Source organism: Lycium barbarum, chromosome 5 (assembly GCF_019175385.1).
Source record: "Lycium barbarum isolate Lr01 chromosome 5, ASM1917538v2, whole genome shotgun sequence".
NCBI lineage: Eukaryota > Viridiplantae > Streptophyta > Magnoliopsida > Solanales > Solanaceae > Lycium > Lycium barbarum.
This window is the reverse complement of record NC_083341.1, coordinates 127,767,041-127,780,854: the sequence shown is the minus strand read 5'-3', so window position 1 is coordinate 127,780,854 and position 13,814 is coordinate 127,767,041. Positions and strand designations below refer to the sequence as shown.

General features: G+C 36.9%; 1 protein-coding gene across 1 annotated transcript; it reads left to right on the top strand.

Moving 5' to 3' along the window:
• Positions 1-3,203: 3,203 nt before the first annotated feature.
• LOC132639775 (thioredoxin H2-like) lies at positions 3,204-4,325 on the top strand (the record flags this gene model as incomplete). Its single annotated transcript, XM_060356198.1, has 3 exons — positions 3,204-3,251; positions 3,777-3,899; positions 4,007-4,325. Coding segments are annotated over 3 exons (312 nt in total), but the record flags the coding sequence as incomplete, so codon positions are not given.
• Between the last annotated feature and the right edge of the window lie 9,489 nt (positions 4,326-13,814).

Sequence of the window (13,814 nt, the reverse complement as noted above, 5' to 3'; positions counted from 1 at the left end):
ATTCTAAACTAAACATGAAATAACATATAAAAAAATAATTAATAAATTATTTTATTCTAAAAATCAAATCAGTGTGTCGACGGCCTCCTGAGATGCCTGATGAAAGGGCTCCTGATTCGCCCCTGGAGCAGGAGATGCAGATGGTGCCGTATCAAACACGAAGTCCTCGAACATGGCGTCAAAGTCCAGATGTAGGCCACCCTGTAGATCACGAACCGATCGCTCACCCTGTGGATCACGAACCGATCGCTCACCCTGTGGATCACGAACTGGTGGATGTGGAAATGAAGGCCAGGGCACATAATCTGAAAAACGGTCCGACACATACAGAGGTGTCTATGAAGTTAATGGCCGGGCGGAAGAAGTCGATGGGATATCTGTAGTCGACGGCCGGTAAGAACTCGGCGGGATCTCTAAAGCCGACGGAGCCTCATTACCTCTGCCAGCCCTACCACCTTGGCCACCAGCTCCTCTAGCCCTACCATCTCGGCGACCACGACCACCCACTGCCTGAGGTGGGGCACCGGGGACACACTCACCGAGATGCTCAAAGTCATGTGCCTGTAGCATACCAGTCTCGGTAAGCTCAATCATCCGTGTTGTATACTCGTCTATCTCGGGGGCCTCCGTACAGGCAGTGCTCTCATAACGCATTGTCTGAACGGTCCGTACCTGCATATGTTTGTAAATATTAACAATTGAATAAATTTGTAAAGTAGTACATAAGACGATGGATTAAGTTTAAGACTAATAAAACTTACCAGCGCCTCATACGCTCCTGCGAGAGCTACATATCCTAGGTCATCTGGACGACGCCTAGTGGGGTTGCCAATAATGATGCGAGTGATCCGCATGTACCACTCCATGTACACATGGATCAGAGTGTCATGTCCGACCACCGCTAGGCTCGTCATCCTCGCATCCCAACTCTGGACCTACTGCTGCATATGGAGCCGCCATGCATAAATGACGCCCGAACGCTCGTCCCTCACATAGTGCTCATGCTCCCAATCTGTAGCTGCGGGTATATTCTGTACATACCCAACCTGCCGTAACACGCGGTCGGGCGCGTGTTACTCAACGATATCCATATGTATCAATGGACACCGCGACATCCACATGTGCTGACCAGCCCTATAAAACGCCGACAGCTCATCCAAAATATGATCATACGGCGTCCATATAAAAGCATGTAAAAAGAATTGAACTAGTTAACAATAAAAGACTAAAATAGTAGCCATGTGGTCTAGCGTGTGGATCTGAAATATGAACATACCGTCTGCGCCGTCATGCGGTCTAGCTGATCCCTAAACAGGAGAAGGCTGTGGTACGTCTCTGCACATCGGCGTACGCCTCGCGACCATCTCCGCGCGTATGCATCGGCACAACAAGATAGTCAGCGGAAGGGTGAGCAGGTGTGGGTTGAAAAGGTCTCAACCTAGTCCATACCCATATCTGATATAGTCATTAAAAAAAACATTATCAGTCGTCGTTTCAAAAATATATATTTTGTGTTTAATTACACACACTTAAATATATTACCTGAAGGAGCGAACAAAATGCAGGGAACTCTACCTTCGTGACCATAAAACATCGGCAGAATACTCGATACATGTAGCCCAGCACAGCAGCGCCCCAACTATAACATCCTAACTCGGCGAAATCATCGATATACCGAAGATACCTCAAGCTCACATGCGAACCCAAAGTGTTCGAGAACAGGATGCCCCCGAATATGATGAGTAGGTATAGACGCGCACGTCGGTTAATATCAGCCTGAGGCTTGTCCTCTCCAATCGGATGCTCCATGTCTATGAGGCGCAAGTGAGCATGAAGGGCCGACATCAAAACCCAACTCTGGCTTGAAAAATCATCAGCCGGAGCCTCGAAACTGGTGAGCCTAGTCAACTCATCCCGGTAAGGCGGCAGTACTTGAGGCTTCTCAATATACAATAGGCGTCCATCAACCTGTAACCCATAAATGACCTCCATATCCTGGAGGGTAATGGTAGCCTCACCAGTGCGGAGATGTAATGTGTGCGTCTCCAGTCGCCATCTCTCAATCAAGGCTATCACTAGCGAACAATCATGCTATACCCGACCAATTTCGATGAACCGGTAGATACCGCCCCAATGTAGTATATTCAGGACGGGAGGATGTGGGGGCTGAGCAGCTAAGATCTCCCATGCTGAGTCCCCCAACCGGGTACGGACCTGAGCCTCAGGCTGTAGGTCGGATGTCCATATATGATGTGACCTATGCTCCGACTGAAGATATAGTACCTCTCGGTCGAATGACCCCGGATCAAGAGGGTGGTGATCCATCTGTTTTACGCATTTTAAATCAATCATTAACAAGTAATATTAGTTATGTAATCTCTTATCGCGAATTATATTAAGGATTGTGGTGATCCATCTGTTTTACGCATTTTAAATCAATCATTAACAAGTAGTATTAGTTATGTAATATTTCATCGAAAATTATATTAAGGATTGTAGTGATCCATCTGTTTTACGCATTTTAAATCAATCATTAACAAGTAATATTAGTTATGTAATCTTTTATCGAAAATTATATTAAGGATTGTGGTGATCCATCTGTTTTACGCATTTTAAATCAATCATTAACAAGTAGTATTAGTTATGTAATCTTTTATCGAAAATTATATTAAGGGTTTTCAATCCTAAACTACAGGTTTTCAATCCTAAACTACAGGTTATCAATCCTAAACCAAAGGTTTTTCAATCCTAAACTAAGGGTTTTCAATCCTAAAATAATGGTTTTCAATCATTAACAAGTAATATTAGCTATGTAATCTTTTATCGAAAATTATATTAATTATTGTGGTGATCCATCTGTTTTACGCATTTTAAATCAATCATTAACAAGTAGTATTAGTTATGTAATTTTTTGTCGAAACTTATATTAAGGGTTTTCAATCCTAAACTACGGGTTTTCAATCCTAAACTAATTAGCAAATAAATAAATTAACAACTAAAATATAAAGATTAATAATTAATAAGTCAAATAATTAACAATTAGCATAAAAAATTAATAAATAAACAATTAACTAACTAATAAAACAATTAACAAATTATTAACAAATAAACAATTGGCTTAACAAAAACTAAATAAATAATTAGTCAATCTAACAATTGAAATAGCTAATCTAACAATTAACAAATACTTAAGTCGCTAATCTTACAATTGGAAACTCCATTTTGATTCTTTGAAAGATACAAACAAACTGGTAACCATTTAGCAGCTACTTTTCTCCTAGTTTCTCTAATGAGATATTGTATATGGATTTAACTTAGAGTTTAAGTTACATCTACCGTCAATATAAGAAAATTTTACACCACAGGTTAAAATTTTGCACCACATGTTATCTTTACCTATTGTAGTAGGTAATCTGTTTTTATTTTTAAGATTATAAGCCCCACATTCTAAGGAGGCATACATGTAGATATCTTTTGGATAACCTGATAGGTACTTTTTGCACCGAAGGCATATATAACTAAACTCCTTTAACTTATATACAAATATTGAGTAAAAAAGCTTATGCTGTCACTCTATTTTAACTTTTTGTAGCAAGTAACCTGCCTTATTTTCCAGATGATTGATCTCACTTTTTATTGAAGTTACATGTAATTATCTTTTAGGTGATCCTATAATATAAACAAATCTTTTACATTGTCAGTGTATAAAAGTTAAACTCGTGTATATTAGAAGGTATTAAATACTAATCATTGGATTTTTTTTTTTTTGTTACTAGGTTGTCATTGATTTCACAGCTACATGGTGTGGTCCTTGCAAATACATGGAACCAGTTCTTAATGAGTTTGCTGCTAAATATACAGATGTTGAGTTTGTCAAGATTGATGTTGATGAATTAGCTGTATGAGCTTATAATTCTTACCATCACAATCCTTTTCTATTTTTCTCATACTCATCTGATGTTTCGATTAATACTAATTTCTCAAATCTTGGATGGACTATAAACAGGATGTAGCTCAGGAATATGGGGTTCAAGCCATGCCAACGTTCATGCTGATAAAGAAAGGGAAAGTGATTGACAAGATCGTGGGAGCAGATAAAGATGCACTAAAGATGAAAATTGAGAAACACATAGCTATGTTCATCTAATTAAGCAAACCAAAGTGTGCACAAATGTTTTGAGCAGAGTTTGCTGGAATAATAGTCTCCCTGTGTAGAATAAAATTCACATCATCTTTATCAATTTTTGATTGAAATAACTAGCTTATGTACTCACTTATGATTGTAAACTCCACATTAAAGAGGCTGACTAAAGCACTATTTTGTATATTGGTTTGAACAAGTAAATTGTATTTTGCAAATCCCACATCCTATAGCCAGGATTCCTCCTCCTTACAACCCCCCCCCCCCCCCCCCTCCAAAAACAAACTCCATAAAAATATGAAAATTGTTGTTATAAAAGAAAATACTGGGAAACTTACCAATATGGCCGAGACAAAACCTATACACTGATTATATGTATAGGTATGTATATTATACGTATAAATTTACAAAAACTATACATTTGGTCATATTTTGTAAATTAGATCACCCAAAAGCATTGGGCTGTACTTTTCCCAAAAATACTTCCTTAACAGAAATAAATGCATAAGCATTAGGAAATAAAAGCTAAGCCAAACATAAAGCTTCACCATGTTGGGGATGAAATTGGGAGAAAAAACAAAACACAGAGTATCATGGCAAGTCAGTCTTCACTGAAATGAAACTTTCACATGCTGAAACAAGTATAAATTTGGAATATAATCAAGAATGTCTCGACTGAATATATTCACGTAGTATTTTACTTCAAACATTCTTCTGATCCTGCTTTTTTTCTGGTCTTTACTTTCAGAGTAATGTACGGATGTAAAAGAAGTGACACTTCACTTTTAATTAATTGGATTGCTTTCCACGAATCTTTCTTGACAACTCATATGTATGATGCCTTCTCATACGAGTTATTTCATTTATTTCCTTTCAATTTATCAACAGCTTGTGAGATCCCAGTTTTTGAGTAATAAATGGATTTGTTTATACAGAAGGTTGCTTAAGTTGATATATGAATTTCTTTAATTTACATATTAAGGGCTCTTTCTCTTTCGCCTCAAAACCGTCTGGTGTTTCATGCAAAAAACTTCAAGATTTCCACTCAAAAGATTGTTTTTAAAATTCATTTAAAAAATAATTGATAGAAATTAAGAGTCCACCAAACAGTATAGAGGACTAGGTTCTCTATCTGTTCTCTCAAGTAAACAGAGAACTAGGTTCTCTATCTGTTCTCTCAAGTAAACAGAGAACTAGGTTCTCTATCTGTTCTCTCAAGTAAACAGAACAGGAAGTAAATGAGACACAATATTTACGTGAAAAACTCTTTGATCAAGGGATTAAAAACCACGACCTGCTGGAGTAGGATTTCAACTTCACTAACTGAGCAACTTTCAGATTACAACCTTAGCAACCTAGGAATTAAACTCTTAATCCCTCCCCCCTTACAAAAACTCTATTGTAAGCTACAACCCTTGACTAACTCTAGCTAATAAACTACTGACCTTGACTAACTCTAGCCAAGACAACAAAATAACCAAGGCTGAGACACTTCCTACAATGACACTTCTCGAAAGTAGTGTAGCATTACAAGTATGAACAAAGTAACAAAGACTTAACAAACTTTAGGACTTAAGAAATCTTCAGTTGTTGGGATTTGGTGCTTGAGTTTGATGAAGCTTTATTCTTGAAAGCACCAAGAGAGCAGTGGCGGCTGCACTTCAGAGAATATATTTTTTGATTTTGCAAGTGGTCCTTTAACCTAGTAACATGTTGTATATACATTGGGGAGCATGTGAGTAGCATGTGACCATGGATAGGGACCTTTCATCTTTTACAATTGGCCTTTAGCTACAGGTTTGACCTTCAGCATGCTGTAGCTGTGCTGCTGTGGTTCTGCCAGTGGCACAGTAAATGTACCACAGCTTTACAATTGTGGCACGTTGACTGTACTGCACTCGGGGGACCTGATCGAGTACCTAGTCCCTCTAGTGTTTGTCAAATCATCAGAACACAATATGACATAACTTATCAAAATCAAGATCAAAACGAGCCATTACTATTATAAGAAATCTAAAGGAATCTTTTTTGCGATACTAGAGAGAATAACATAAATACACGGGATGTAATCTGACTATACAAAAGAATGACAAGTAAATTAGGCCACCACCGTATATGTAATGGAGCTCATCGGTGAAGGATTGTGGGGCATTCAAAGAAATATTGAAAAAAAGGTTAAATGTAGGCATGGATTGAAAGTGGATATTTGTTGAAAATTATCGTGCATTAAAAATAAGTATGAGTTGAGTATTGATATTGGTGCCAATGCTTTAGAAATAAGCATGAGTCAAAAAAACTGTTGAAAATAGCTATTGGTTAAAAATAGTTGAAAATTATTCTTCTTTGTGAACTTACATATTAAGATCAATGGGTGCTCTGATACCACGAAATGATTTCATGAGAAGGTGCAAGCAATAAAAAGTTGGTTGAAACTATGGATGAAAATCAGTCTCTTAGTTTATGTTACAGAAAAAGTTCAATAGGCCCTCCTACTATGCATAATTGTATACATATGAAGCTTTTGTCCTTTATATTACCTAATGTCAGGTTGTAATCACCAACATAATCCATGGCTAATCTTTTACTAAATATTGCATAATTGGTGTTAAATTTAGGCCAATTGTCTAATCTCCATAAACTCTAAAAACTGTGAATTTTTTATTTGAGTTAACTAACTCAAGTTCTGACCATATATAATTGTTGGCCTCTTCGGATGATCTAGTAAATCTTTTGTTAATAGGTTTGACAAATCTCTCATCTCACATTAACATCAAATCATCGTTAACACGTCTTCTAATTTGATTTCCCAATAGGTGGTTTGTAGGGGCCTCTTGCAATATTGCTTCTCTTATTGATATTTCATGATACAATTCGTAATTTTGTACTTGCACTTGCACTAGCATTTGTACTCATTTTTTATTCTGTTTTGGCAGTACGTTGCATGCCAATTTGATAAGTTGGTATTTTACCAACTTATTTCTTCTTTAATCTTAGATTGTTGCTATGTTTTGATTGAGAAAATAATGCATTTAATGTCATTTACTTCCATTTTATAGGTTTATATGATTGAGAAGAGCGTCGGAAGAAACCAAGTGAAAATAAAGTAAAAAATAGGCCAAACTGGACAGTTGTCTAAAACTGGATAGTTTTCCAAAACTGGACAATTTTGCAAATGCAAAACCCGTCCAGTGCAAAAATAGGGCAGAATTGCAAAAAACGAAAATGAAGGGCTGTTTTGGTCTAATTTTGAGTGGGAAAATTTTGGGACTACAAAATGTAACACCTCGTAGCTTCGGGCGAAGGTTTGACTCATAAGATGATAATATAATGGAACCAATATGAGGGTTGTAGGAAGTGTTTTGAAAACTAATCAAGTCATAAGAAATGTCTTTGGGCAAAGCAAAGTTGGAAATCATTCTACGGGGCATGTTTGCAAGTGAGTTTATAGAAGGTCTTACTTCCAACGACCATAACCCCTTTATTAATTAGGAATTTGGGAAAACTTCCTTCATGAAAGTTGTAGCCCTTCGAAATAGATTTCCAAAGGTATATTATGGGTCTTGAATAGAGCTATGTACAAGAAGGTATGCCTATTTTACCGAACACTGTGAAGAACCGACACATGCCGCTTGTGAGGGCGCGTGCGATGGCCCCGCGTCGCGGGCCGATGGCACAAAAACACCCTCTCTGAATATCGACTTGCAGGGGGTCGTGCAATGCACGTGCGCCGCGGACCCAACGCATAAAAGGTCGAGTTTCAGGTCAAAGGTCGGGTTTACGCGTTTTAAGTTATATTTAAGATTTGGGGTTTATTTCCCCAACACCCCATTCACGAAAAATCACCCTAAGTTCATAGAGAACAAGTCCCAAACCTCAAGAAACCTCCAAGGTAAGTTTTATCATGATTCTAGGTTGAATTCAAGTCCCTAATCTCTTTCTAACTTGAGTAAACCCTTCCAACTCAATTCTAATATATATTCTCTAATAATCTAAGCAAGAAATCATTGTTCCTAAACTAGGGTTTTCAAGAAAACCCATCCCAAGGTTCAAGAATTCAAGACTTTGGAATTCTTCTTCAAAGATTCAGACTTTTCTTCAAGTTTTGGAGCGATTAAGGTATGTAGAGTTACTATCTACGTGTGGGAATATCATTGTTCTTCCCCACGCTTCATAATCCATAAATTATGATTCTTTATGAAAACTAGGGTTTCTATACCATGCTCATGATAACCATAGGTCCATGTCCATGATTATATTATGTATGAATTGTTATAATTCCGTCATTTAGTTCTTAATATTTCTTTATGATTATTAAGAATCTGTCTGTAATCTATGAAAAACCCATATATCTCATTCCATGGGTTCATGCATGCTAGTTTATGATATATTATGCTATTTTCAAGAAAATACTATACATGTTTTACAAGTTTATGCAAGCAAGCTATAATTTATAATATCCATGTACAAGCAAATTATATTCATGAAAATCATGGGCAGCACGTGCCACTTATATTACATGTTCCTGATTTTGGGAGTTGCTTTAATTACCGAGGAAGGCTTCAGATAGCCTGAAACTACATAGCCACAATAGGATGAGGATCGCTCCACCTATGTCTCGGGCGATCTCTCATAATGACTGGATCCTTTCATATTTTATTAAATCTCATGTTCCCTGGCAAGGACTGAGTGTTCTGCTGGCGGGATGCAAACACCAGACCATGGATCGGTTATAAGTTATTGCCCTCCCTACTTATGATATTTTTACCATGCTTTATATATATGTATTCATGTTCATGACCAGGTTTCAATTCCTATCATTATTATTTCATGTCCCATGTTATTTCATTCAGTTGCTTTACATACCGGTACATTCAAAGTACTGACGTCCCCTTTCTATTGCCCAGGGGGCTGCATTTCATGATGCAGGTACTGATATACAGGTTGACACATCTGCTCAGTAGGACAGCATTCGTATCAGCTTATTGGTGAGCCCCATCTCATTCGGGGTTTAGTCAACTTTTATTTTATGATTAGTTATGCATCTAAGGTATGCTGGGGGCATTGACCCAGCGAGTATGTTTTCCATGTTCAAACTTATGTTAGAGGTTTCATAGACTAGACAAGTCAGTTATGTTATGTCAGACATTCGGAGTCGTATAGCCATTTTGGCTCATTCATGTTATTTCCGCACTCATGTTTAAACAAGTATTTTTATTAAGTATTATGACTTACTACATTTTATAAAGGCTCATCATGCATTCACGTTATATTCCGCTCATGTTATGCCTCATGATGATTCAGCAAGCCATGTTGTTCGCTCGGTCATATGCAGTAAGGCACCGAGTGTCGTGTTTCGCCCAGGCCATGGTTCGGGGCGTGACACAAAAGCAAAACCTGAAGGCATTATTTTTAATCTTTGGCCATTTTCATCAAGCTTGGAGAGCTAGGTTTTTGCACTAACACTTGGGGATTGAAGATTTGAAGATCTTGATAAGAAATTTCTTAATCCTTTACTCATTTCTTCTTTTCCTTGTTGTGTATTGATTATCTAAGTATGTAGCTTTCTATTCCATTACTTGAATCTTGTTTATGAAATATTCTTGATTAAAGTTTGGTTTGAAACTCTTGTTTTGCTTATTTATTGAATGCTTTTATTCCTAATAAAATGGGTTATTGTTTCTAATTAATCTCATTCTTGAATGTTTCCAAAGGGATTAGCTAACCCTAGGACTCGCCCATTTAATTTGATTTGAGTACAAGAGAGGAAAATCGATTTGGGGAAGATTAGTTAACAAGGATTTGAGGCATAACCCTCATCTAATGACTTGAGCTCAAGAGAGGAAAGTCACTTGGGATTATATTGATTGTGCCTAATATCACACTTTAAGGCTTGAGAAAGCTTAAAATGAAATTCATTGATTTGGTTGAGAAAATTTTGATGAAATTTGGAAATCATTATCTATTAGCATAGCCTCGTTCTTAGTTGTAAAATTGTAAAATACGTTGGATCATTTTACTTTCTTTTTAGGTTAGTTTACATTTCCGCATTAGTTATAATTTTCTCAAAAATCAAAATATTATCTATCGTTTGGCTTAGCGTAGTAAGTGAAAGCTCCTTACTTTCTTAATCTCCTAGTATATTGTTCCCTGTGGGATCGACCCCGACTTATAGTTGGGTAAATTATATTGCATACAACCGTGTACACTTTCTCTTTAAGGAGTGGATTTGGACGTTATCAATTTTGGCGCCGTTGCTGAGGAACAATTTGACGTATTTGGGTTAGTTTGGGATTTTAAGCTTGCTTGCTTTGGTCCAAACTTGTGAAAATGTATTTGTGATTTTTTTTGTTTCTTTGTGTTAATATTTTTTATTTTTGTTATTTATTATTTTCACTTTTGTCTCTATGGCATCTTGGAATGAAAATGGGTTTGATGGTTGTAATCCATATTTTGATGACCCATGTCCATATTGTGGAGGACCCCACTTTTGGCAAGATTATGAAAATGCTCCCGGGAGAGAGATGTGTGCACCGTCTCAATTCTATGATGGGAATATTTGTAATATATGTGGTGGTCAAGGTGGACATTGGGGTGATTGTCCCAATTATTTTGCTCCCCCTCCCCCAAGTTGTTCTAATGAAAATCCTAGTTATGCTTTTTAGTTTGACAGGGAGAATGACATGGAAAGTGAAGGACAAAATGCCGGATTTGACGGTATCATGGCAATGCTCCAAATATACTTAGATCGGAAAGCTAAGATGGAGGAAGAGCGAAAACTCATCCAACAATCCATTTTAGAAAATGGAGAAGCTATGAAAAAGAATGAATTATTCATTAGAGGATGCAAATTTCTTAATTGTCATGGAAGTGTCGACTCCTCAAAATGAAATGGTTGAAGAAGAGATTTCAAATTTAAAAGATGAGCCCGAGAGTTCTTATGACCACAATGAAAGTTGTGAAAGTGAAGAAGTGGTTCAACTTGAAGAAGAGCAAAAGCTTGAAGAAGAAATCTCTAATTCTCAAAAAGAAGAAGTTGAGGAAATTTTGAAAAGCATAATGGGAAGGAATGAAAAATATGGGTAAGTCTTGACCAAATTGTGGGAAGAAGTTCAACATGGAGATTATGAAACTATCCAAAAGGTGTATCTCACCATGGATGGATTTTTACAAGAGTTGGACAACTCTCACAATGAAGAAAAACTTGACAAAATGAAAATTTTGAGCCAAGATTGGCTAATGAATCAAGCTCAACAACTTGAAGCCTATGGGATCATTGTGAAGGCATTTCACGGATGATGGAAGAATTTCTAAAAATGTATGTTGAGAAAAGTCAAGAAGTGGAGCTACTTGAGATTACTATCCGGAAATTGTAGGCCGAATTGAATGCAAAGATTGAGGCATGTGATGCTCAATATCAAAGGGTAATGGATTATAGTTTTGAGTTGATTTCCAATGAAGAGGTCAAGATTGATTTTCATGAGCTAATGGTGAATTGTCAACCGACCAACCTAACAATAGTGAATGATGCCGAAGTTGAAGAAATAATACTAGAGTTGCATAAAAAAGTTCATAAAATAATTTTTGAAGACTCTAGCTCATTTTTTGGTGAGGATGTCAAAGATGAGGCAAATTTGGAATTGGGACGCGTTGGATCACATTCCAACCATTTTTTCACATTGTGCTTGGTTGATGATATGGAGGTTGAACTAACCGAGCCTATGGAGGATTGTGGAGATGAAGAAGAAATCGTCTTTATTTTGAAATTTGCAATGCCAAGAAGACAAAATGACATTCCTCACTTAAAGGCCAAGAAGTGCAAAATGCGACATTCGAGAGTTGGCCTCTTTGCTTTCCTACCACCGCCTCACGAGCATCACCAGAACCCTGATTCAAAGTTGGGGCGCAAATTCATATCTTCCAAATGGAAGAAAAAGTGGTAAAGTTGATAATCGTCACGCCGCGACGTTAAATTAAGTGCTTGGTGAGAGGCACCCATTGTTTTCAAAATTTTAAGTCATTTTTGAAGTTTTATTTTGTAGAATAGTTTATTTTATTGTTTTTGACTAATCTGCAAAGTTTCAGAATTTTTGAAATTATTTTGAGCAGGTCGGGGTTTCAAAGCAGCCACAAACCAGTAGCTACTGTTGAAATAGATCCCAACAGCCACACCAAATTTTCAGGTGACATCACCTGCGTTTCGCAGGTGCTAACAGTTAAAAAAAAATATTTCTTCTTCAGGTGACATCACTTGCGTTTCGCAGGTCATGCCTGCGGCTCGCAAGTGCTGTTCACAGGTGTTGACAGTAAAAATAAATAAAAAAAATTCCTACCCTCAAACTATTTTATGTTTTGTTTTGATTATGTGCAGTGAGGACACTGCAATGTTTGTAGTTGGGGTGACATGTGGTAGCACATTATATTTTGGTTATGCTTGATTTGTGCCTTTGTCGGGCTTTTGTCTTATGTATGAATATTGTGTGCCCTTGCCGGGCTTGTTTTGTGACTGTTGGTGTGGCTGTGGATAGACGTTGTTGCAAATAGAACTTGCTCAAATTTTTGAAGATTTTGTTTTGTTGGCATATTGTGGATTAGTCACTTTTATTTTCTTTCTTAGCTTCTTTAATTAGCCTTGTAGTTTAGGTGTAGGTGTGCCTTTGAGGAAAAATATAGAAACTCTTGGCTTTTTTGGTACTAATAGAGTTAGTCTCTTGCATGTAAAGTGTGAAATGCGAATACCCTTCCAAATTTTTGTGAAATTTAAAAAGCAAGGTGCATAGGTAAGAATGACTTTGTGACAACTTTTTGGCTCATTTGGTGACTCTTTGCCTACTAGTTGGGTTTTACTTTGGATTATGAGATATTTCTCTTGTTGTTCTTGCTTAGGAAGTGAAAGTGTTTCATCTTGACTGGTTCATATGCCATGTGTGGTGAGTGTTTGTTGAATAATTCTTGTGCTTACTTTTATCATCTAGAACTTGCCCGGTTAGTCTTTCAATGCTAATTTTGATTATGTTGGTTGGAGAGATGACCTTGGGCTATCTTTTTTATTTTTGAAAAAACCTCTTTAGCCTTTCTTGCCTACCATTGCATAAATAATATCACTAGTAACCGTATTTGAGTCTATGACCTTTTCTTTGATTACCACATTACAAGTCTTTACCTTTCTTGATGAAATTCTCTCTTTTGAACCTTTCCCTCCTTGAATGTTAAATTGTGAATTTGAGGTCAAAAGCCTAAGTTCGGGGTGTTAGTGTTGCTTGAGAAGTGGTGAAGATTGATGTTGTGGAAAAGTCAAAAGAAATGAAGAAAATTTGAAAAATACAAAAAGGTTGCAAACTTTTTGTGCAAAAAAATGTATCTTTGTGAAATAAAGAATTGAAATATATATTAGAAATCAAGAAAACGGTTGCACAAAAAGAAGTTGGAATAATTGGGGAAACTAGTATGCAAAGGAAGGAGTGATGTTTTGAAATGAAGAGAAAAGTGGACAAAAGGTATTATGTAGTGTTCAAGGAGGGTGTAGTCATTTGTATCCCAAATACTTATCATATCCTTCCCTAAGCCTATATTATAAGCTTAAAAAGTCCCTATGTGATCTCCAACCGAATGTTCTTGAGTTAGTGATGATTGAAAATATGGGCAAGCTTATGGTGTGATATTTGTTAGCACTAGA